General features: G+C 39.4%; 1 protein-coding gene and 1 non-coding gene across 3 annotated transcripts in view; both read left to right on the forward strand.

Annotated features, from left to right (window-relative positions):
• The first annotated feature begins 226 nt into the window (after positions 1-226).
• LOC133499739 (phosphatidylethanolamine-binding protein 4) overlaps positions 227-22311 on the forward strand; it is a 74712-nt gene continuing 52627 nt past the window's right edge. The window contains exons 1-3 of one of the 2 annotated variants that reach the window (XM_061818047.1): positions 227-344; positions 850-953; positions 1828-1963. In XM_061818047.1, coding sequence (XP_061674031.1) covers positions 288-344; positions 850-953; positions 1828-1963 — 297 coding nt within the window. In that variant the 5' untranslated portion in view covers positions 227-287. Of the gene's footprint in view, positions 345-422; positions 954-1827; positions 1964-22311 lie in introns of those variants that run through there. The other variant, XM_061818046.1, reaches the window with a different exon arrangement.
• trnai-gau (transfer RNA isoleucine (anticodon GAU)) lies at positions 21610-21682 on the forward strand. The gene has a single exon. It is a non-coding gene; the product is annotated as a tRNA-Ile (tRNA).

Consider the following 22311-nt stretch of genomic DNA (forward strand, 5'->3'; position numbering starts at 1 on the left):
CATTAGTATAGTGTGGTGTAGACAATGTTATCGACATTTGAAACGTGTGCTTTTTTTAAAGAAAAGTATTAATAAACAATGTCAAGTAAATATGTTTTTTTATTGTTATGATGAACGTTTAAAATTTGGCGAACATTTAAACTACTAATACTACGAAAGGTAAAACTGATCTTAACTTCAACCACACATATAAATATATATCAGAAATATTAAGGTCAGTGGACACTTAAAACCTGTGTGCACGCGTATGTTTTTTTTTTTTAAATGAACTTTATTAATAACAGACAATGTTCAGAACGCGCCTCCGACTAGGAAGGTGTCACATGAACAACTTTATCACGATGGTAAGAAGTTATGACAGAAGTTGAGTGAAACTTATGAACAATGTGACGTTTCATCTTGTCGTCCAGTGAAAAGAGTCGCTATTGATAAAATTCGGACTTCCGGGATTGTTACTACCGTCAACAAGCTACGGGCGATGTTTCGGCTAGCTAAAATGTGTTTTCTAACGAGAGTTGGTATTATTGTGGTTGGCCTTTCCATCTGTTAGGTTTCAGTTTTAATATCGAAAACAACCAGCGGACTGCATGTGGTCTTTGCCCCCAAACGCATGCGCGGGCACTTATGGTAGCTTGCAATGACAAACAGCTGCTGTAAATGACATAAATGGGCACACCATGCTAGCTAAGCACTGACACGCACTAAAGCAAATATTCGCGACCATAATTTACTTCCAGCGCTCATTTTATCGAAATGGTATTCAACAGGTCAAGTGCCAAATGTGCGCTTGTCAGTACTGTTCTACATACAAAAAATCACATGAATGCTGTACTGTTTTGGCATCTTCAGAGTGTGCTGCCACTGTTCCTGCTCTTATGTGGCTGCATGTGGGGGTCTCACCAAGTGGAGGCCTCAGCAGACACCCTCAGCTCTGTAGATGCTTCTTTTTGCTTGTAAGTAGAAAAAAATGGCTCTTATTTTGTATTGACACTGTAAGGAAGTTGTTAACGCAACAATGGTCATTGTGGTGTGAACAGCATACAGTGATTAACCCTAGAGAACCCATAGGGTCACATATTTAAAAGAGGATTTGGGTTCTCTTGGTTTAATGTAGAGATTTCTTCACAAATAACATTGAAGAAGGCAACCAGCATATTAGAACCAGCTCGACCAAATATTTTCTGTTGTGCTCCACTTTCTTCCTCATCACGGTAACTGATCTATCTAATGCATCCCAGTTTATTTGGGTCAGACAAATGCATATTGACACTTGAGGTCACACTTATGGATAATTTAAAAGAACCTAACCCTATCTGACAATATTTTTTGGAATGTGGGAGGAAGTCTTAATACTTGGAGAAAACCCACACAAGCAAATGCAGGAACCCCACATCTGGCAACTGAGCCAGATAGTCTAAAACCTAGTTGACTAGTCCACTACAAACACAACAAATTAATATATTATTTCATTAAAACCCATTTTATTTCTGTTTTCCTTGTTCAGGCTATCTTTATGCGTTATATATATTTATTGGAACTTTTGTATGAGGGATCATTTTGTGTCACCGTGCTGCCTACAACAAAATTAGCACTCTATAAACCCTGTGTACCTCATGAGTTACTTTCTTTGTATTGTAACTGTTTGATTGCATTGTCCATATTTTAACAACATAATTAATGATTTGCTTTGGCCCTTTTACCTGCTGTTGCTGACTATTTCTGCACTGTGACTATGCTTTTAAATTACAGAGCTATGAGCTATGCTGTAAATAACAAAATTGAATTATTATTATTAATGTTAAGTGTAACTATTTCTGTTCATTTAAGTGGTGATCTGGAGGTAATCTACCCACAGCTGGACATTGGTAGGTGCCTGATTGTTCCAAAAGATCACATGAAACTTCGACAGAAGCTCAGCACAGAGTGGGGAGCTCCAATTATCCGGTACTCTGCAGCGAATGAGGTGAGAAATATTCAGTGTCTCTTGAGTGTATAACCATAGCCACAATCTATCATGCCCTAGATAATCACCCATTTTTTAAAAAACTTGATTGAGATAAGACTATCCAATGCAACTCTTGGGCATATTTCATCATTTCAGGAGCAAAAATCAAAAGTAAAAAGTGAAGAACTGTATAGATGGTAAAATCTAAAAGCAGCAACTTGGAAAATAGAAAGTGGGTGCGGGAGTACTGAATTTCATAGATGAATTGTCAAACGTGTAACTCCTTTTTTTAAACACCAGAGTGCATTAATGTATCATTTGTAGCCATGAAATTACTTTCTTTGCCAATCCAATACCAGCAGGTGGTGCTAGGACTTCATTGTTAGCCCGGCGGTGAACAATAGCTCACTGTGCTGTATTGTCAGAGCCACTTGAAGTTTATACAATGAGGATGTCACGTGTACAAATTGATTTATCTTTTGTTTGAATTGAATGATTTTGGGTTGCTCGTTGAGTCTTATACAATAGTTACAACTATTTGAATAGATTGACTAGCACAGATATTTTTGAGAGCAGTGCATTGGTCTTTTAAACAAATATCTGCTAAATGCTGTTGCGTATTGAAATGTATCTGTCTCATATCTTGTTTAACCAATGGTAAATGGAATTGTTATCACATAGCTGAATATCATTAATAACATATGGTGTAGTTTGAGCAAATGTATTTTTTCGTGTGTGGTTCAAGTGTTGATCAAAATGGTTTGCCTTTGCATTAATCAGTGCCCAAAAAGTAACTAATTTCAAAAAGATTGTTGAATCCTTTTGTAGATAAAGGGAGGATGGTCGTTAACATGTCTGGCTCACATTTGAAATTTCTCAGGTTTGAATCTGTTAATTTCTCTGTGTGTTGGAGTCATCTTCCAAGATTCCAAAAACATGTATTTTCGGTTAATTGAAAACTCAAAAATCTCCACTGGCGTGAATTTGAGTGTGAGTGGTTGTTTGCTAGTATGTGATTGGCTGGTGACTGGTCCAGGATGTACTTCACCTCTTCAAATCGAAGCACAATAGGAAAATGGATGGAAGTTAGATGACAAATGTCCTCTGACAACTCTTATAGGTTATTCAAAACAACTGAAAGGTAGAGTAACATATTGAAATTGAGTATATTATTTAAAAAAAAAAAAGCTTTCTTTACATGTGAATGAAACATTTTTCAGATGGTTCATTAATCCTAGTTTTGTTTTGAAACCAGTTAATGTGTTGAAATGAAGATGGAAAAAAAATGTAATTGAAAGCCGTCTGGATGTTGCATCTACTCTTTGTATTCAACAGCTAAGCACAGTTAGAACATGATTTATTGCCCAAACACTATTTGATCTATGGTCCTATAATGCTGTCTGGCCTGATTCACTATTATGGTCAGACAGCAAAATGCGTTACACAATAGATTAAATCAATACAAACTTTATTCCCTCTGAAATGCAATTTCCCTGTTTCCCTGACACTCGAGCAAATTGGTGCAATTGAAGGTCTGCGACTGTTGCTTGCATTGTTGGTCTGCCAGTCCACCACGCTTTCTGTCAATGTGCCACCGCTATTCTCTGCCACTCAGGCTTGAAAACACGTGGCAATGGTACAGAATAGTGGCTGCTCCGGCTCGAATCCACCCACTGTAACACCCACTTCATTGCTGATAAGGGAGCCTTGTCTGCTGAGTAATTGTAATGGAGTGCAATGGTAACTAGGCCTACAAACACATCTAAACACAATGGAACCTCGAAAGTCCAATGCTTTGAAATTCATAACATTTGGAGTTTGACCACAATTTCAGTGAAAATGGGCCTTTACTATATGGGTTTGCAATGTCAAACTGTCAATGTGTGAGCAAATCCTGGGCTGCTCACTAGGTATAATCTCAGCCTGCGTCCAAGAGTTAATTTTGTTTTTATGTTTTATGTTAAAGCTTTTAACATGAGTTTGTTCCTATCAATAGAATGTGAAGTCATAAATGAATGTCATGGAATAGTGATTCTCAACGTGGTATGAGTACCACTAGTGCTACAGGGAAAAAAAGTCACTTGAATGTTCAAACAAGCCATATTACAATTACTTCAAAGGTTCCATGGTATCAGGATATTTTCTTTCCTTACTTTTTTATGCATAACATACAATGAAGAAATGTATTTGACCACCCTGCTATATTGCAAGTTCTCCACTTAAAAATCATGGACTGGTCTGAAATTTGATCTAGAGAAGATATGTGTGGAGGAGAGGGCCAAAATCCCTCCTGCAGTGTGTGCAAACCTGGAGAACAACTACAGGAAATGTTTGACCTCTGTATTTGCACACAAAGGCGACTGTACTCAACATTAACATTGGTTTTCTCAGGTGTTCAAATACTTATTTGCAGCTGTATCACAAATAAATCATTAAAAAAATCATACATTGTGATTTCTAGATTTTCTTTTTATATTATCTCTCTCACAGTGGACATGCACCTACGATGAAAATTTCAGACCCCTCCATGATTTCTAAGAGGGAGAACTTGCAATATAGCAGGGTGTTCAAATACTTATTTTCTTCACTGTTAGTCGAAATGAGTCTCGAACATGGTTTAAGTTTGAAATTGACGTGATTCGTTGATTTAATTCAGAAGGCAATAAATGGCATAAAGCTTTCACCATAGGTTTATTTTAATTACTGTCATGGTGACGTAGTTTCATCAAGTAATATTCAACTACGTGCCCGCATTGTTGTTGGTACCCACCCACTCAACTCAGATGAATGGCAACATGGCGTTATGTTTTTTTAGCAAGCGAGTCTCAGTTGCCAAGTCGTACAAAGATAACCTGTAGAGTATACTTGGGTTTTACAGCAATGCTATTTTTATAATTCATAATGTTACTGTGGATGAAATAGTGACGCTTGCGTACATTGTCGCCAGCGGTTAATGTTGTATGCGACAAACCAAACCTCAGAATATGCTCCTATCTTTTTATTTCCACACGTCCATTTTCAGATCACATTCCCTATTATTGGGTCAGCAATCCAACACTTGGTGATTTGTGTGGTAAAACCTCAACATCAGGATCCAATTATTTAGCCGCTATAAAAGTATGGCTGCCACAATAATAAGAGTTATCCAATCAAAGCAAAACTTGAACTTCTGCTGTCTCAATTCTTATGCATACAAGACCAACTAGAATATCTTGGAAAAGGGGCATCCTGGGCATTTCCAACTTCAATTATCTTGCAAATAGACACTTTTACAAAACCTTTATTATCATCATTTAGTGCAGTGCATTTTGAAACTTTTAGCTCCAGTACATTTGTATTTTAATGCTGGTCGTCATGGTGGTTCAAGGAAAACCAAGTACTGTATGTTTTGTGGTAGTACTTTTTGTAAAATGTTTACGAACCACTGAGTTTGAGTCAGGAGCAAAGCCATAAGGGGTTTCCAAATGTTGTCTTTCTTTTGGTAGACATTTGGATGCAATGAGTGTTTAAAGCATAAGTGTGTTTAGAGCTGCCTCAATATGATCTCTTGAGCTTCTAATAGTGCTTTTTCCTCTCTCTTTCTTTGCTGCTTTTCACTCCCTGTGAATGATTTTTATGCTTTGCTAAAATGTGGGGGCGTTGAGAGAGGATTTAAATGCAACGATCCCCCTCTTATTTGTGTGTGTCTTTTTTGTTTTGGTGAATCTCTGTGTTCTTTTCTGTGAGCCTCTGATGACGACAGGGCAGATTTAAGCCTGGCAGTGCCCACGGCAGCCTGCCGTCTCCGCGCTGCCCACTCTCCCCCGTCTTGGCATGCCGGAGACGCGAGGGTGGGGTTCCTCTCGCACAGACCCTGTCATTCGCAGGAAAGCCTACAAGTCCACCCATGCCGGATTCCTGACAGGCCCTTTTGTTGTCACTAGAAGAACCCGACGATCACAAATTTATTGGACTATGGTTTTCATTCAGCTAGGCTAGGTAATACACAAACTTTTTAAGACATCGTACATTCATATCAGCGGCAAATGGTTTTCATTCAGCTAAGGCTAGGTAATATGTAAGATTTTTAGACATTGTGAATTCATATGACCAGCAAAGCTTAACAAGTGAATCATGCAGCTATAATGTAAAGTGATTGATTTAAGGCCCCACCACACACTGAGCAACGCGGCCGAAAGTGAGTGAATAGCACACTTTTGACCATTACAGTCGGTGACTTGGTGCGCCTGGCGATTGACCGATACCTACATACAGTACCAACTCGTTTCAACAGAAAAACCTCGAAGTCTGATTTTTGTCCGGAAACTTTTTGGGGCTCAGAAAAAGAGGAAACTGGTGAGAAATGAAGCAGTGTGTGGATATTTGATAGGCTGCCAGCAATGATCTCTCCCATGGTTAAATGCATTTGTGCATTTCGGCAACAGACTCCACGCTTCACATTTCAGCCAAGTACTGTATTTTATATGGTAAAGTATAATTTTAAAACACAAGTGCAACGGTGCGGTGGATTTTTAAAAAAAAAAAAAAAAGAAAAACGTCAGTATCCCATTTAATGATGATGTAATTCAAAAACATGAAATTGAAGAAGTTAAACTTGTTTTAGACCTACAACACTAAAGGATGCTTCAATTCAAAATGTGTGTGAAGGCTCCCTTTTTTTTTTTCCGCTGTGTGTGTAACAATTGAGTGGCTGTTGTTATCATGGCCTGGTGCCGTTGATGAACAACAGTCATGCATACTAACCAGTCTTTGACTTGCCTGGTGGCATGTAAGTGGTCCTGATTCTTGGATATCATGAAAGATTAAATTTCTGTTCATAAGAAGTACAAAAGCGTACCATTTACCAGGGAATCATTGTAGGCTCTGCTTGGTAGTGCTACTCTACTTGGCACGGGTAGACGTTCCCTTAATATGATCTTCTTAGTAAGGAGATGTGACCTAAAATATAAAACGCGAGCCCTTGTGATTTTAAGCATCTCTTCTTTGTTTACTTTTCCCCCTTAACATTTCATTCCTCATCTAAACTTTTATTTTTATAGTTTACATAATAACTGATTTAAAAACTAAATGTAGACAAAACTTTTAGGAAGGATTACTGTGGTGCTTATGCTTAAAACTAAGTTAATTTATTTATTTTCTCCACTTGACAGCCTCTTTTCTCTTAGAAGCACGTAATCCTGAAGTGAAGTGATCCTATGAAGTTTACTTTAAGACACATGCATGGCTTAGTGGCACCTTGCCCAAAAATGTTTTGTGGTCCGGCACAGGGTTTAGTTACACTTGTGTCCCAATCCTCTGATTCACCTTCTTTAAGAACAGCTTCGGGGCTGCTCATTATGCTTAACACTCTATAATACCTTCCCCTTCATCTCCAGAGTGCTCTTATTGTCTTAACACTGAGCGAGTCTAAGGGGAAAAACAGGTTAATACACATTTGGCAGATAAAAAAAAAGGCTCTTGTTTTTTCCATGGGGAAAGTTTTTCTTGGGGAAATGGTTCTCACAACTTGGGTTCTTCCATTTAATTTTTTTCCCTGTCTTTTGTATAATCGCTTTGGGTGCTTTTGACATTGCAAGTGGTGCTAGCAATCAGGCCCATTGATGCAATGATTCATGCATGTAAGGACAGTCTGATAAAATTGCCCATTCTATAGTTGAGAAGGAGCGAAAATATGTAGAGTAATTGGTAATCCCTTTATATTTTGCGTTCCAATCCTCCCTCTCCATTTTCTTAGAGCAACACTTTCAAATCAGTAAAAACCCAACCACATATCTTGCGTTATTAAAAAAAAAAAAACACCTGTTTTAATTACCTAGAAGGACTTAATGAAGATGATAAACATGCTTCAAATGGGAGACCTTAAACTTAAACCTTATGCTCCTCCATTCACTGGTATCTACATGCTTTCAGCTTCAAATTAACATACTCCCAAGGCAAATGTTGACCTACTGCTATGCTGTATTAAAGTATCAGCATAAACAAGATAAGACAGCTGTTGAGCATAACTGTGACCAGTATGTTTAACCATGGTTTTGTTGTCCCAAAGGTTGGTGCTTATGAAATATTTAGCAAAAGGTGGGATGGTGTTAGATTCAAGAAGCTTAAATAGTTAAATCTTAAATAAGCTTCCATTTCCACTAGCCAATCATGTTGAATTTTGGTGGGCTTGTTTGTTGATCACCTCAACTGACTCACATAACACCCCTCCCTAAATAAAAACACTGGAGATTTAGGTAGCTTTTCAAAACATGTATCTCGACATTTATCCATCTTAATCTTCTTAACATATTAAAGTGATTTTCTTGACACCAGAGTGGCTGAACCTGAATGCTCAGCACCATTTATGGCACGAAGATCTTCAAGGCTTTGTGGACATTTTGTGCTGTTGAATGAGAGAGAGGTGGGCACAAGTCAACCTGTTTCACCACCGCATAGCTGAGCCCGCTGTGAGGCTCTTTTATTTTAATAGTATATATTTTTTGGTTCAGTCATTAGTCCAACTGTTGCACTCAGTCAGTGTTCTTAAGTTTGGCTCTGCCAGCACTGCCCACACTGTGGTGTGGAGGTTTGGAGCTGAAACGAAAACGCAGAGTAGGTGTTTGCAGGGTGCTTTCTTTCTTTATGGATATGTCAAGAGAGCTATCGATAATTAGCAATGACAAGATGTAGCTGAATGCCATTGCTAGTGATAAGGTCTTTCTCAGATACTGTAGATGTGTTTAACCTTTTCTTTTGTCGTGACGCAAATCTGCATATACGCAGTGACAGTTCCAATGTGTTCTTCTTAAAACACTATTTCAGTGAGCAGGCAGCTCAAAGGTCCTGGTCAAAATCAAATCCATCTTGTCCTTATTTGTCCTTGTGCTCTGTGGAAGTGCCTGGGGGATAATATGTTGGCTCATTGCATCAGTAGAAGTTAAGTTTACACGTGAAGACATTCATTGTGGCTGAAGTCTGACATGGTATTTAGCTACATGTCTGTCTGAGTTAAAGTGAGGATGATGGTAAGTCCAATAAATCCTGGCAATAATTCTCACAAAGTACAGCATCAGAATTATTAGTGTGAATTTTGTTTGTATTAAAATCTTGATGGGCAACATTGGTTTTAACACGTAGATTCAGTGCTCCACCAGGTTAGAAGGACATTCTTTATATAGTGAATTTCAGACACAATGTCACTCATAATAATACGTTAAATATGAAATAACTAAAGACAAACTCAACCACAAAAAAATAAATTAATTTTCCTTTCTTTGGAATTGTGAAACTGCACAGTAGGCTTACCAGGAAGAGATTACATACAAAATCAAAATGTGTTTTCTCAAGTTCAAAGTGGAGTTCTTCAATGGAGGCCGAAATGTGGACATTTTTAGGCAGCCTCACATGACATAAAAAAATGTCTGGCAAGGGATCTTGTGCCTCTTCTAACTGCAAATCTCACACTGTTGTTTTCTGGCATGTTTCATGTAAATCAATCACTATGAAAACTTTGCTTCTGTGTGGGGTGGCGGAGATTTTGTGTGCAGTCAAGTGACTGCCTGGGTGTCTTTGATTTGTTGAACTCAAGACGAACTTTGTCAGTGGTCGCGTGATAGGGCCAAGTCTCTCAGATGAACTGTAAACAGAGATCATGCAAGCAATAATAGATACAAATTAAAGTAGTGTGCAGAATGTACCTCAGCCTAATGGAATTAAAAATAGTGTCTGTTTTTAACATAAATAAAAGAAATTAAAAGTGTGTACCCTACCCAACTCTGTACACGATAAACTGGTACCTCATCTTTTCTGAACTATAATCTGTCACTTTTGTACCTTCTCTGATGTAATCACATCACTATACTAACATAACAGAAAAATAATTAGACTTTGTGTCCAGCAATAAAAAGAGCATCGTCGTCCACCTGTCTTTGGATGCTATGGGGAAATTTTGCCCTTACATAACCCTCGTAACAATAATTCACTGTCAATGTTAGTTACTATCAATTGATACTATCAGTTATTTTCAGTGTATTTTCTTCCGTGCGAGTCCTGCAATTTTATATTGACATGGACCATAATTTAAGCATGTACATATATTTACAGAATCAACATAACATGTCAAACTCCAATAATTCCGTCGTCTAGGAAATTGACCTGTATACTTCGACTTAATATTCAGGAGGTGTTTATCTTAAATCGTGTATTTCCATACATGAAATACTGTTCAACACAGCAGCTCCACACAGACGGGCACTTCAAACAAATCACGAGTGTTTGCTTCTTTTCATGTCACAGCCAATTGGAGAAATTGATTGGAACTGGGTGGTTTACCACTGGATTTTCTTCTTCCATCTTATTTTTCTTTTACAACTGCAGATATATATATTTTTTATTTTCTTTGTCTAAATCCTATCGAGTGGTGCTTGAGGTTTTTTTTCCTCAAGTGAAAAGTTGATATTGTCGTCGGGAGGGAGAAAGGACTTTTTCATGTGTGCAGGAATGTAGATTTATTTCCGCCGTGAAATCCTAATTGTGCCTCGGAGGCCTGCTAGGGTATCTGTGCTCAGCTCAACAGGATTTTCGTGTGTGCGTGTATGCGTGTGCACACTTGCGGTGTCGCTTTGCTTGAATGTGAGTATAACTGTTTTCATTACACAAGATACAGATTAGCTTTTTATATATTTTAGAGATGGGCTGATTCTTTGCTCCTGATTGCTACTTTTTTTTCTTCATCCCATATTTGTATTGTGCATTTTAGGTCAAGCTTTTATGATTGATCTCATCAATAGGTCTCGTTCAAACTGAGTATACAAAAAGAAATTACTGAACATTTTGGGGCACAGCAGTCTCTTGGTCCAGTGTATTGAATTATTGCTGTACATTTATGCAAATCCAGGATAAGATCCTGTCTGCCTGCAGCAACATATCCTCATGGATTTGGTCTATGTGAGAAAGGTAGGTTGTGGTTGACAGTCAAAAAGGAACTGCGATGACATATATGCCAAGATTATTGCTGTAGTCATTAATTGTTGCTTGAAAGGGGATTAGGATTACCACTCTTACAACACTCCCAACACCTGTCCTTCTTTAAATCTAACCACGTTACATTTTTTCCCCATTTCATTATCAGTCCAAGTTGACTAAATAAGGGAGGCTGATTTATTCAAATGAATCATCGGCGCTGGAAATGATTCAATATGTACCACATTCAGATGGGTGATATATTATTCCCTTGGGGAGCAGCAAAGATGGAGCTGAAGCTGTTTTATTTGTGCTGTCTTTATCAGTGTGTCAAGCAGAAAGCCTGAGCCTGTTCTCAATGAATGGACGCGCCCTTGAACCATAAACCTGTACCTCGTGATAACACTTTTCTGCATTGTGATTATAAGTGCCATTCTCCATAATGTCCTCTGTGACAGCACTAAATATATCAACATGCATAAATGATCTGTCAGATGATTTTTGTGTTGGAACCACTTGTCCAACATGAAAGCTTGTCAGTCCAGCATGCACAATCCATTGTAAAAGACACATTGTGGATTTTCTGAAGAATTTAAAACATATTATTGTTGTTTTTTGCTTCTTTGCATTCCTTAGATCAGTGTTTCCCAAGTTTGACTCAAAGCACCCATTTTACATTACAAAAATCTCACAGCATTCCACCAAACTAAAAAGTTATTAAAAAGTATGAATAGTGAAACGATTTTATTTTGAATCTTTCCCAATTCACTTTTTTTGAGTGTTGGGCGTGTTAAATACTGAACTACTAAGAGGAAGCCAGGACATATTTTACTGTATGCCTGGTTTACTGTACCTTCTGCCAGTTTTGCCAATTTGTTTATAGTTATGCCAGTGAAGCCTAGTTACGCAGAACAAATAAAAGCTCCTCTTTTAGCTGGCAGGAAGTACACACAGTATTTATTGTATCCACTTTTTCTTTCTAAGTGTGCCATGACATTTTTCAATGGTAAAATATTTGCTTAGGCTCCATAAATGTTGGAAATCACTGCTAGTCGTTAACTGAGCTAAAGTCTCAAGATTTACAAGATGATGGTTTGACCTCCAGTTACGTTTCATTGAGTTTTTTTTTTTAAATTATAAATAATAAGACTCATCTGCATTTTCGATGGAAGGTTCCACTGACGCTTGTGTTTGGAGAGCCAGCTAAGAGAGTTCCCTGAATTAGTCAGAGCCCAAGTGATGACATGGCCCTGATTGTCAGACGGGTGGGCTGGTGACACTGGAACACAGACGGTGCTTGTCTGTCTGAAATATTTTCTTTCAAGCTTCCAAGCTTTGGGCAGTCATCGCTTCTAGTCTCCCAACACCGAGCTTCGCCCACTAAATAGAGACTCTTCCATACTGGAAAATCCGGGCCTGTCAACTGGCAGTCTGGACTATGTTCAGATGACACAACTCCCCACCCCTCCTCCCTTAATAATCACTACAGTTTGCCACCCCATGTAGATGCCTTTTGGTCGCCATCCATGGATGGCGTCAATAGCATCTTCCTACACAACAGTGACTGCACGGAGGGCACTAGCAAATGTGGGAATAATTTACACTTTCTCACTGTACTACCATCAGAAACCATAATTAATCATGATAGAAAAAATGTGGAAGCCATCTTGGCTGGTGAAACACACAGTGCCTGTGAACAGCCCTGACACCTTGAACCGCTCGAAGGGCCAAATAGAAATGGGTGTCAAGAGAGCTTACAACAAAACTCACATCGTAATTTTGTCTACAAGATTTGAAATCCTCCACACATGAAACAAACTTCACAAATCCAAAGTTCTGAGAAAAAAAGGCATATTTAATCATAGTAGAAATCCAAAACAGCTTAAGTAAATATTTTGTGAATTATTTTTTGTAGGGGGAACGGTGGATCAGCTGGTAAAGTGTTGGCCTCACTGTTCTTCACAGTTCAATTCAATTCACAGTTCTGAGAATCCAGGTTCAATCCCGGCCCCGCCTTTGTGGATTTTTGTGGTTTTCTCTGGGCACTCCGGTTTGGTCACACATCCCAAAAACATGCAACATTAATTGGACACGCTAAATTGCTCCTAGGTGTGATTGTGAGTGTGTCTGTTTGTCTCGATCTGCACTGCGATTGGCTGGCAAGCAACCAGTTCAGGGTGTACCCTGCCTCTTGCCCGTTGACAGCTGGGATAGGCTCCAACACTCCCCGTGGCCCTTTTAAGGATAAGCGGCAAAGAAAAAGGATTGATGGATTATTTTTTGTTATGATGAAAAACAAATAGCCTTTTCCCCTGGAAGACTATAGAAATTTGAGGATATTTACTGAGAGCCTGAAATGCCAAGGATTTGGACAAGTTTAAGAAAACAATCGATTGTCAAAATGCGTACTAATCCATGATCAAAATAGATGGCGTCAATGTATAAAATATGAGTAAATACAGCTATTCTATATTATAGTACATTCCGTTTTCCACACTGGCTATGGAGTGACTTTGTCTCTACTTTTGCCACTGGCGTTGCACAGCCTCCCCAGCACACTCTATCCAGCCCCAATGGACTGGTTACTCCAATGATAATCTCCATCATCTCCTCAATGCACTTACTCCAGTAAATACCAAATGTATAGCTGTCACAACTGCTGCACCATGGTTCACCCTTGCACTGTGGCTAAAGAGTATAAAAATCTCCTAGCCACAGTTGTGTGTACTGAGACACAAAATCATGTGTTTTTGTGGCTGTCTTTAGACAAATTTAGCCGGTCCTCGTCACTGGGAAGCCGATAAGCCTTGTGGGACCAATTAAAACTAGTAAACAAGTAATCACTCAGGAGTAGGGCTGAATGATTTGGGACAATAATTGAACGTTTTTGTTTGTTTCCTTAAAACAAATATTGCAATTGTGATTTAGAATTTAATTTTTCAGGAAGAAGTTTCTTTTCAGCAAGAAATTTATTCTATAATATCACCACCACAACACTGGATAAAGCCAACAAATAATTTTCCTGTAGCTAGCACTATATGTTTGAATGAATTGGTATGAAAAACAAATATTTATTTTATTATTGAATTGTAAAAAGAAAAACCTTCAATAAGTGTACAATAATGACGTATTGATTTATCGTCATACCTTGCAAAATTTAATACTGTATAATCAAGTTCTGAGAAATGTGAAAACTCACCACGCACTCTATTCCTATGATTACCAGGTCCCTGACTCGCAGGCATTATCCTTACTATACTGTGATCGTGTGTGGTGGTGTGTAGTTTTTTTTAGAGTTTAAGAAACTTGTGAGAGATGGTCACAGGGCAAGACTGACCCGCAACAGTCTCCCTCACCCAGCCCAACCAGGTCCCCATGGATGTGTGAATATACTGTATGTAGTGCATTAAAAATCCGCAGGAGAAAGGCATGGTGGGCCAGAGAGCAGGCCGGAGTGCCAGGAAACCTGGCCGAGTGTTCTCCTTAGTCTGACCCTGCCCTCTCCCCACAAACGGGTGTATGGTTCATTAAAACAGGAGAGAGCATCGGCAGAGCACAGAAGGGGGCGTCAACCTGACCAGATGTGCCAGTACCCAGCCTGGTGCCCAATCCCCAGAGAGGATCCCGAGGATCGGCATCTTCTAAGATGTATACATGGAAGCCTGCAAACATTACCGCGCCATCAAGGACATGTCACTATAAACCACAGGGCGGCGGAACGTCCTCTGTCTTTCGTGGTCTTTTTCAGAAGATTAAGCTTTTCCATTTTGTTGGCTAGAGAGTATAGATTTGCGAGCTGGATCGACTGGAAAGCAAATCTGTATCCTCTCTTGTGGAGCTTCACCTGGATGCTGGCATCCCTCCCCCTTCGTCGCCTTCACCTCTGTGCACTAGAGACCGCAAAACCTACCCCCAACAAACCCAGACCGGATTTGCCAATGTTAGTGAAAGAAAGTCCAGGGTAGACTCCCGGATGCATACAAAGTTTTCCCTAGTGTAAGTGAGTCATTTAATGTCTCCAAAGACAAAAGAAAAACACTAACATTACTAGAGATAATAATGTAACTGATGCAACCACACTGGTAAAGGGCCATCATGAGTGTCAGGTAAGAGTGAATGCCTGTTTGTTTCTATGTGCCTTCTGATTGGCTGGCAAGCAGTTTAAGGTGTACCCTGCTTCTCGTCTGAAGATAGCTGGGATAGGCTGCAGCACGCCCCCAACCCTAGTGACAATAATCTGTACAGAAAATCGTTGGATGGATGGATAGAGAACATATTGTACTGTGTGTATATATAGATACATACTATATACAAGAAACACCACGTTATGACTATAGCATGCTGCTTCCGTGACAGTAATCACAGTCATGAGTTCAAATGTTATTTGCCCTGTTTGAATGTGTTGCGTTCTGATTAGCCAAACAATGTCAAAGTATACTGGCCTCATTCAAAATGGCGGGATGTAAAGTTAATACTCCCATGCGTTGATTCTCGAGTACCTGTTGGTGGTAGTTACTCTGCTTGAGCATGTGCATTTGGAGGGATTCGTTTTCACGGCAGTGAGTAGGTGTGTAAAGCAACCACAAGAAAGTGTCGGAAGCCTCAGCTAGCAAGATGGCATCCAGGGTGACTAACAAGCTTAACATGAGCACGGCTGTGGTGAAAGAAGTCGTCAGTGTTGAGAGAAATGCAGAAATTGTTCCTAAGGCTGATACTAATTCCTTCACCCCCCAAAGCTTCAGTCACGCTGTGAACCATCTTCATGTTAGGTATGGCTTCATAGCACCAGTACTCGGAATGCACAAAATGACTGAATTTTAGACTTTATCAAAGTAGTACTGCTTCGACTTTAGGCTCAAGTGATTTTTTTTTTTTTTTTTTTTTTTTTTAACAATATTGATTTGCTATGAGTTATCATCATGAGCACCAGCAATCAAAATGTACCATCGAAATTGTGTGATTATGTAATTATGGAAACTTGAGTTATTATTGCCAATGTGATTCCTCATGAACCGCTTCCTCCTTATAGCTCACTGCTGTGTTTGGCTAATCTAATGTGAGAGGGTCTATTAGCCCTGTTGTTTCTAGCCCCACATTATCCGTTTTATATCAACATGTGACTTTCCCTTGACCATGTGGCTCCTCCAAAGTGTAGATTTATAATCCACTTCACACTCCGTTCCTGTGTGGGAGGCAGGCTGAATATAAAAATAGGTAGGTTTGTAGGTAGTGAGCAAGCTGTACCACGTGAGGCACTGAAGAACATGCTGAGGTTTGTTAGCATTCTCTTTTTCGTGTGCGTTGTCAATACTGGACCTCGACAATTATTTAATGCAATGTACGTTCATTATTAATCAGTATTGTCTCGCAATGCACAGAGGTGATTGCATCTATTTCAAGTCTCCATATAAAGCCTACTGCTCCCCTCCATGTTATCATATCAATGGGCCTCATTCACTAATGGTGCATAAACACAGATTTGTGGTTAATTTGTGTGCACGCAAGTTCGACACGTGAACCTGTTGTTAATGTTTATACTTGATTTTGTTCATACACTGCATACAAATATGGAACACCGTCAAACCATGCATAAGCACAAATAGGACAAGGAAAAAAGAGATCAGATGTATCTTTTCCCCAAAAGCACAAAATATTGATAGTCACTCAATTAATTAATGACTTGACTCTTATCGTAACCATGAAAAGGACACTTCTCATTACTTTTAAGCTTGTTCCATTCAATTGCTTGTTTGTGCTCAAGACGGTTGTGGACGTTTTTGTGATGCTGATGTATAGAGGAACAATGAAGTTTTCTAGCTTCCGGACATAAAAGATGGTTTCACGGCTGTAATTAAACAAGGACCCTTTCACCTGTAAGGTTGCTGAGTGACCCAAGTGCTCTTCCATCTCCTTTTCATCTTTCGCTGTTCTGGCCACATTTTTGATCAGGATTCAATTACTGCTCCCTTTTTGACCCGTTTGACCAGAACCACTGGATTAACTCCATCTCATGACCCTTAGTCTGCCTGATGTTGACCTCCCTCTTCTGTCGCCCCGTTGTATCTCTCATGTACTTTGTCCAAAATTACTTGTAAAATGGTACTGTGACATACGAGTGACCCGAAGCAAGTTTTTTGAGACACCAGTTGTTGGGATGTTTTTTTTTTTGTTTGTTTTTTGTTTTTTTTTTTTTTTGGGATTGACTTCAGAGCAAATTTCTGATAAAAGGGCTACATGGTGGAAGTGAACATAACTTAACTTTAAGATTAACTAGATTAACAGTTCTTTACAAAGGTCAAAATCACCCTTCTTCCATTATCCTCAGTTTCTCTCCTCTGGATGTGTCCAAACCATTGTCTGCTCTCTCTAACTATATCCCTAAAACTTCTTACTGTCCCTCTAAGACCATTTCTAATCTTGTCCAACCTGCTCACCTCTAGAGAGAACCTCAACATCTTCATTTCCATCTCCAGCTCTGCTTCCTGTTGTCTCTTCAGTACCTCTGTTTCTAATCCGTACATCATTGCTGGCCTCACCACTTGAAACTTTCCCCTTCATCGTAGCAGAGACTCTTTTTTTCACATAATACCTGACACCTTCTGCCAGCGGTTCCAACCTGCTCGGACCCATTTCGTCACTCATTTCCACACACCCTGAATAAGGACAAAACTCTTGAAAATTGATAGATGGATATGAAGGCTGCGAAAACTTTGAAATGGTAACTATTTTTCATCCTTCCTTATTCCTCATCCATTACATTCTTTTGTTTCAAAGTTATTTTTTTGTGCGATTGATTTTCCAGCCTTGCTTTAAGATGCATCAGATGCTTGCTAAGCCCTAGCTGTCTCTTAATCACAACACAGATACCTGTTAATTACCAAACAAGTTCAAATGTTTTTGGGACTTATACTGGGATTTCAAATTAATGCATTTCCAAGCTCTGGGTCTGGGCAGTATGTGCATAGTTAACCATTTAATGATTCCCTGATGTAGATGAGGAGGGAGGATAAAGCAACGAGTGTATTAATGGGTAGCTGCGTGGACGACACTGTTTGCTATCCGGTGTGGTATATGGTGTGAACTTGTAAACTCACACAGGGGCTTTCTCCATTCCTCCCCTCCTCTTGCTACCTCACTATTGCCCTTCATGGTGTCATCACTTAGCTGAGCTTGAGAGCATAGGCAGCTCTATGAGGGTAGCGATTAGACAACTCTGATTCTCATCCCCAGCAGAGTTCACTCAAAGGTAACCCAGGAGTTTACATCCCAAAAGATACTGAACTGCTCTTTGTTCTTTTTTTTTTTTTTTTTTTTTTTTAGCCTAGAATGCAAATTCTATGTTATTACCATTAAATAATTACAGTATAAAAATATAGCGGGCAAAACCATAAACATACTGACTTGATTGAATGACTGTGCGTAATTGACAGCAATAAAAAGTATGGAAGTAAACTAGTGCCACCAGCATTTGCATTTGAAATGCCACAGAAAACTGGATTTGAATTTGAAATGTATTATCACATTTTCAATAGTTGTATTTCAGTTTAACTTTTCAACGTTAACAATTCAACTGACTATAATTCGCTGTCTGAAACGAAACCGGCTACAATTCGCTGTCTCAAATTCAGCTGGCTACAATTTGCTGTCTAAAATTCACCGTCTGTGCCACCAGGCAGGGTTACTTCAGGTCAGTACCAAACACCCAGCCAATTGCAGTTACGCTTTCTTAGTCACGTGACGTCAGTTAAATTAACATTGAAAAGTTACACTGAAATATAACTATTGAAAATGTGATCACAATACATTTCAAATTCAAATCCTGTTTTCTGTGGCAATTAAATTCAAATCCTGGTGGAACTAATTTATTTCCACGCAAAAGCCCCAAAACAAATATAAGTGAGATCAAACCACCGTGTGTCAAGATTGGCCAAAAATTAGCAAATCTTGTAACTTCAGCTCATTGAGGGTCTAAATGATTAATTTCATGTTTTGCATTATTGTTGGATTTTTTTTTTTTTTTTTTAAGAAGAAAAATGTGATAATCATACAAGCAAAAATAGGACCTATAAAGAGTCATTTAGAGAAATATAGTAGGAGTATAAATTTTACCAAGCAGATCCTAATGCAAATAGCATGTGTCGTAGCCGAAAGAATCATGGCTGGACGAGGATGGAAATGACCAGAAAAGATTTAAACAGGAAAAAAAGCACATTTATGAAGAACCACGATAGTAGCTCAAGATGTTCTTGTGCTGCCTGTTTCTGCCGCTTTTCCGTAATGCTTACTCTCACCAGAGTCTCATGCATACTGGACCCATACATTGATTTTCTGAACCACTGATCCCCACAAGGGTCGCAGGAGTGCTGGAGCCTATCCCAGCTATCTTCGGGCAGGATGCGGGGTGCATCCTTAGGTGGTTGCCAACCAGTCGCAGCGCACATATGAACAACCATTCACACTCACATTCACACCTATTGACAGTTTAGAGACTTCAGTTAACCTACCATGCATGTTTTTGGGACTTGGGCTGAAACTGAAATATGCATGTATGTATTTCTTTCGGCTTCTCCCGTCAGGGGTCGCCACAGTGTGTCATCTCAGATGAACACTCATATTTGTTTGGCATAGTTTTTAAGCCAGATGCCCTTCCTAACGCAACCCCTCTGCATTTATCCAGGAAGAGAGCTGGACCCTATCCCAGCTATCTTTGGGCGAAGGCAGACTCACATTCACACCTATTGACAGTTTAGAGACTTCAAATAACCTCCATGCATGTTTTTGGTACATGGGCTGAAACTGAAGTACCTGGGGAAAAAAAAACCACACCGGCAATGGGAGAACATGCAAACTCCAAACAGACGCTGCAAAGATGGGGGAAGATGATTAAAGTTAAATCTATTTCTCTGCATATTTTTATGAAAGATACAACGGTAAAAAAACATGAAAATAACCTGCAGGACTGAAAAGGTTATATTGGCAACAGTTTGGATCCCTTAAATTATTGCTATAAGTGGTATCTCAATAGGAAAATTTATTTTGTCAAAAAGTTGGAAGTTAGCCAACTTGGTTGGTTGGTCATACACATAAATCCTCATCTTTCACGATGCAAGCATCTACGTATATGTGAAAGCATAGCCTTCAGATTTTGTGTGTTCTTGAGTAAACGTTGGCCTGGCAGAGCATGGTTTTATGGGATTTTTTTTTTTTTTTCACGATACGCAGTTTCCCTCCCTTAAAGCAAACCTTTTAGGCAACTATGAGCCAGGGTAAGCCTAATGATCTCATATCACCAGGGTTGGACATGCCTTGTCTGCTAAGGATCTTTTTTTTCCAGATACCCTGGTGACTGATGTAAACTAGGACCACACAGTGTGATCCCAGGTTGATATTTTGTTGGGAAGTTAATCCCAAGAGGATGCCCCCCCTCCATCTTTCCCGCTTCCAGCATGAACTCAGGGCCTTTAAATACTTTATAGAGCTTGAAGTTGCTGAATAAGTGTTTTCCAGTGGCTGTCACTCAAATTAAATTAAATTACTGTCCCAAGTAATGATTCAAACTGTACCACTGGAGCACACAACTCATCAGATTAAATGCATTGTTTTGTATTTATATATAAAAAATAGGTGCTCAGCCGGTGGAGGATTCACACGGGGAACGTCCTGGGCATTGGTAGTAATGTCCATAAAAATGTTGAAGATTTCTCACATTTTTGTAACGGAAGCAACGCTCTTGACTTCTATAAAATCCAAAATATTGGGATAATCTTTCTGTTTTGAGATGACATGGCCGTGAGTAGATGAAGTCTGATCTCATGACAACTCATTGGCGATTCATCGAGTCTCACAGGGACATCACCGCAGCCAGCCTAGACCCATGTCACTATGAGGTTGCCAGTCTCCCGATGAGTGGTAGTTACCACGTTGTAAACAAGCCGTAAAATACCTTAGTATATAGCATTCCAGTGGTTTCATATGTCATGTTGTGGTCCATATCTGCATGCATGCATTTTCTATTGTGCTTATTCTTAGGAGGGTTTCACTTAATTATACTTGACTTATGAGATGCGGGGTACAACATGCATTGATCACCAGCCAATTGTAGGGAACATGAAAAAACATACACATTCACAGTATGGGCAATTTGAGCCTTCAGGAAACCTAATGTATGTTCTTGAATCTGTGAGGAACCTGGAGAAAACCCACAGATGGACACGCAAAGGCTTCATAGCAGGGCTTTAGTAGAGTTTCAAACCCCGAAACTCTCGACAGTGAGACAGACGTGTTAACCACTATCATCATACACTGCCCTTTGTCTATTTTATGTTGTGGAAAGCTCATAGTTTTAAATGTGGCATTATTTTACACGAATCATATTACACTGGTCATCCATTTTCTGAACAGCTAAACCTCACTTGGGTCACAGGTGTGCTGGTGTCCATCTCAGCTGACTTTGGGCGAGAGAAAGTGTACACCCTGAACTGGTCGCCAGCCAATTGCTATTATACTGCTAATATTAAATATTATTCAAAAATTACAGCCCTCTACCCTCAATAGACACCTCTTATTTAAATGAACACCCCAGGTGACCATTTGTTAAATATCTGCACACGTACATATATCTTTTGTTATTGATATGGATCAAATGAATTTTACCAACATGTCAACAATTAAAGCCTAAAAGAACATCATGAATTACAGTGTTTATTTCTCAGTTGTACCAATGAGGCCCCGTAGCTCAGTGGTTAGAGCACTGGTTTGATAAACCAGGGGTTGTGGGTTCGTATCCCACTGGGGCCTCCACTCCCTGAGAAGGGTTGCGTCAGGAAGGGCATCCGGCGTAAAAATTGTGCCAAACATATGTGCGTTCATCTGAGATGACACGCTGTGGCGACCCCGAAAGGGACAAGCCGAAAGAAACTTACTATTTCTCAGTTGTACCAATAATGACGGCAAACAGAGTTCCCGGGTATTTTTCTTTTTTCTTTTAGTCTTCATCAGTATACACCTTCGAATGTGCTCCGTTCAAACATATTTTGATACATTTAGTTTTTGAGCTCTGTTAAATTATTTCAGATGGCAAAGCATTGCATCTGTTTTTCCCTGGAGTCTTTCACACATATCTGTGGGCAATTAATGTGGATTTTGACAGATGGAGAGAAAAAATGTCTTCGTATAAGAGAGAGAAGGGTACATGCCACAATGTGTGAAGTGCAAGCATGGAGGGATCCTCTCTCTTGTATTTTTGCTGCCTGTGCCAGATGGACTGGGTGAAATTCTAACAGGTAGAAATTCAACAGCCAGTATGCCCTGAAAGCATCGCAGTTTACAAAACAATGTGAACTGCTCTAAATTTGGCTTTGAGAAAAATTTGTCTCCATCCATGATAAATTTTCATGAAATATGCTATAAATGGCTATTTCTGCGAA

This window comes from Syngnathoides biaculeatus, chromosome 4 (assembly GCF_019802595.1).
Source record: "Syngnathoides biaculeatus isolate LvHL_M chromosome 4, ASM1980259v1, whole genome shotgun sequence".
Lineage (NCBI taxonomy): Eukaryota > Metazoa > Chordata > Actinopteri > Syngnathiformes > Syngnathidae > Syngnathoides > Syngnathoides biaculeatus.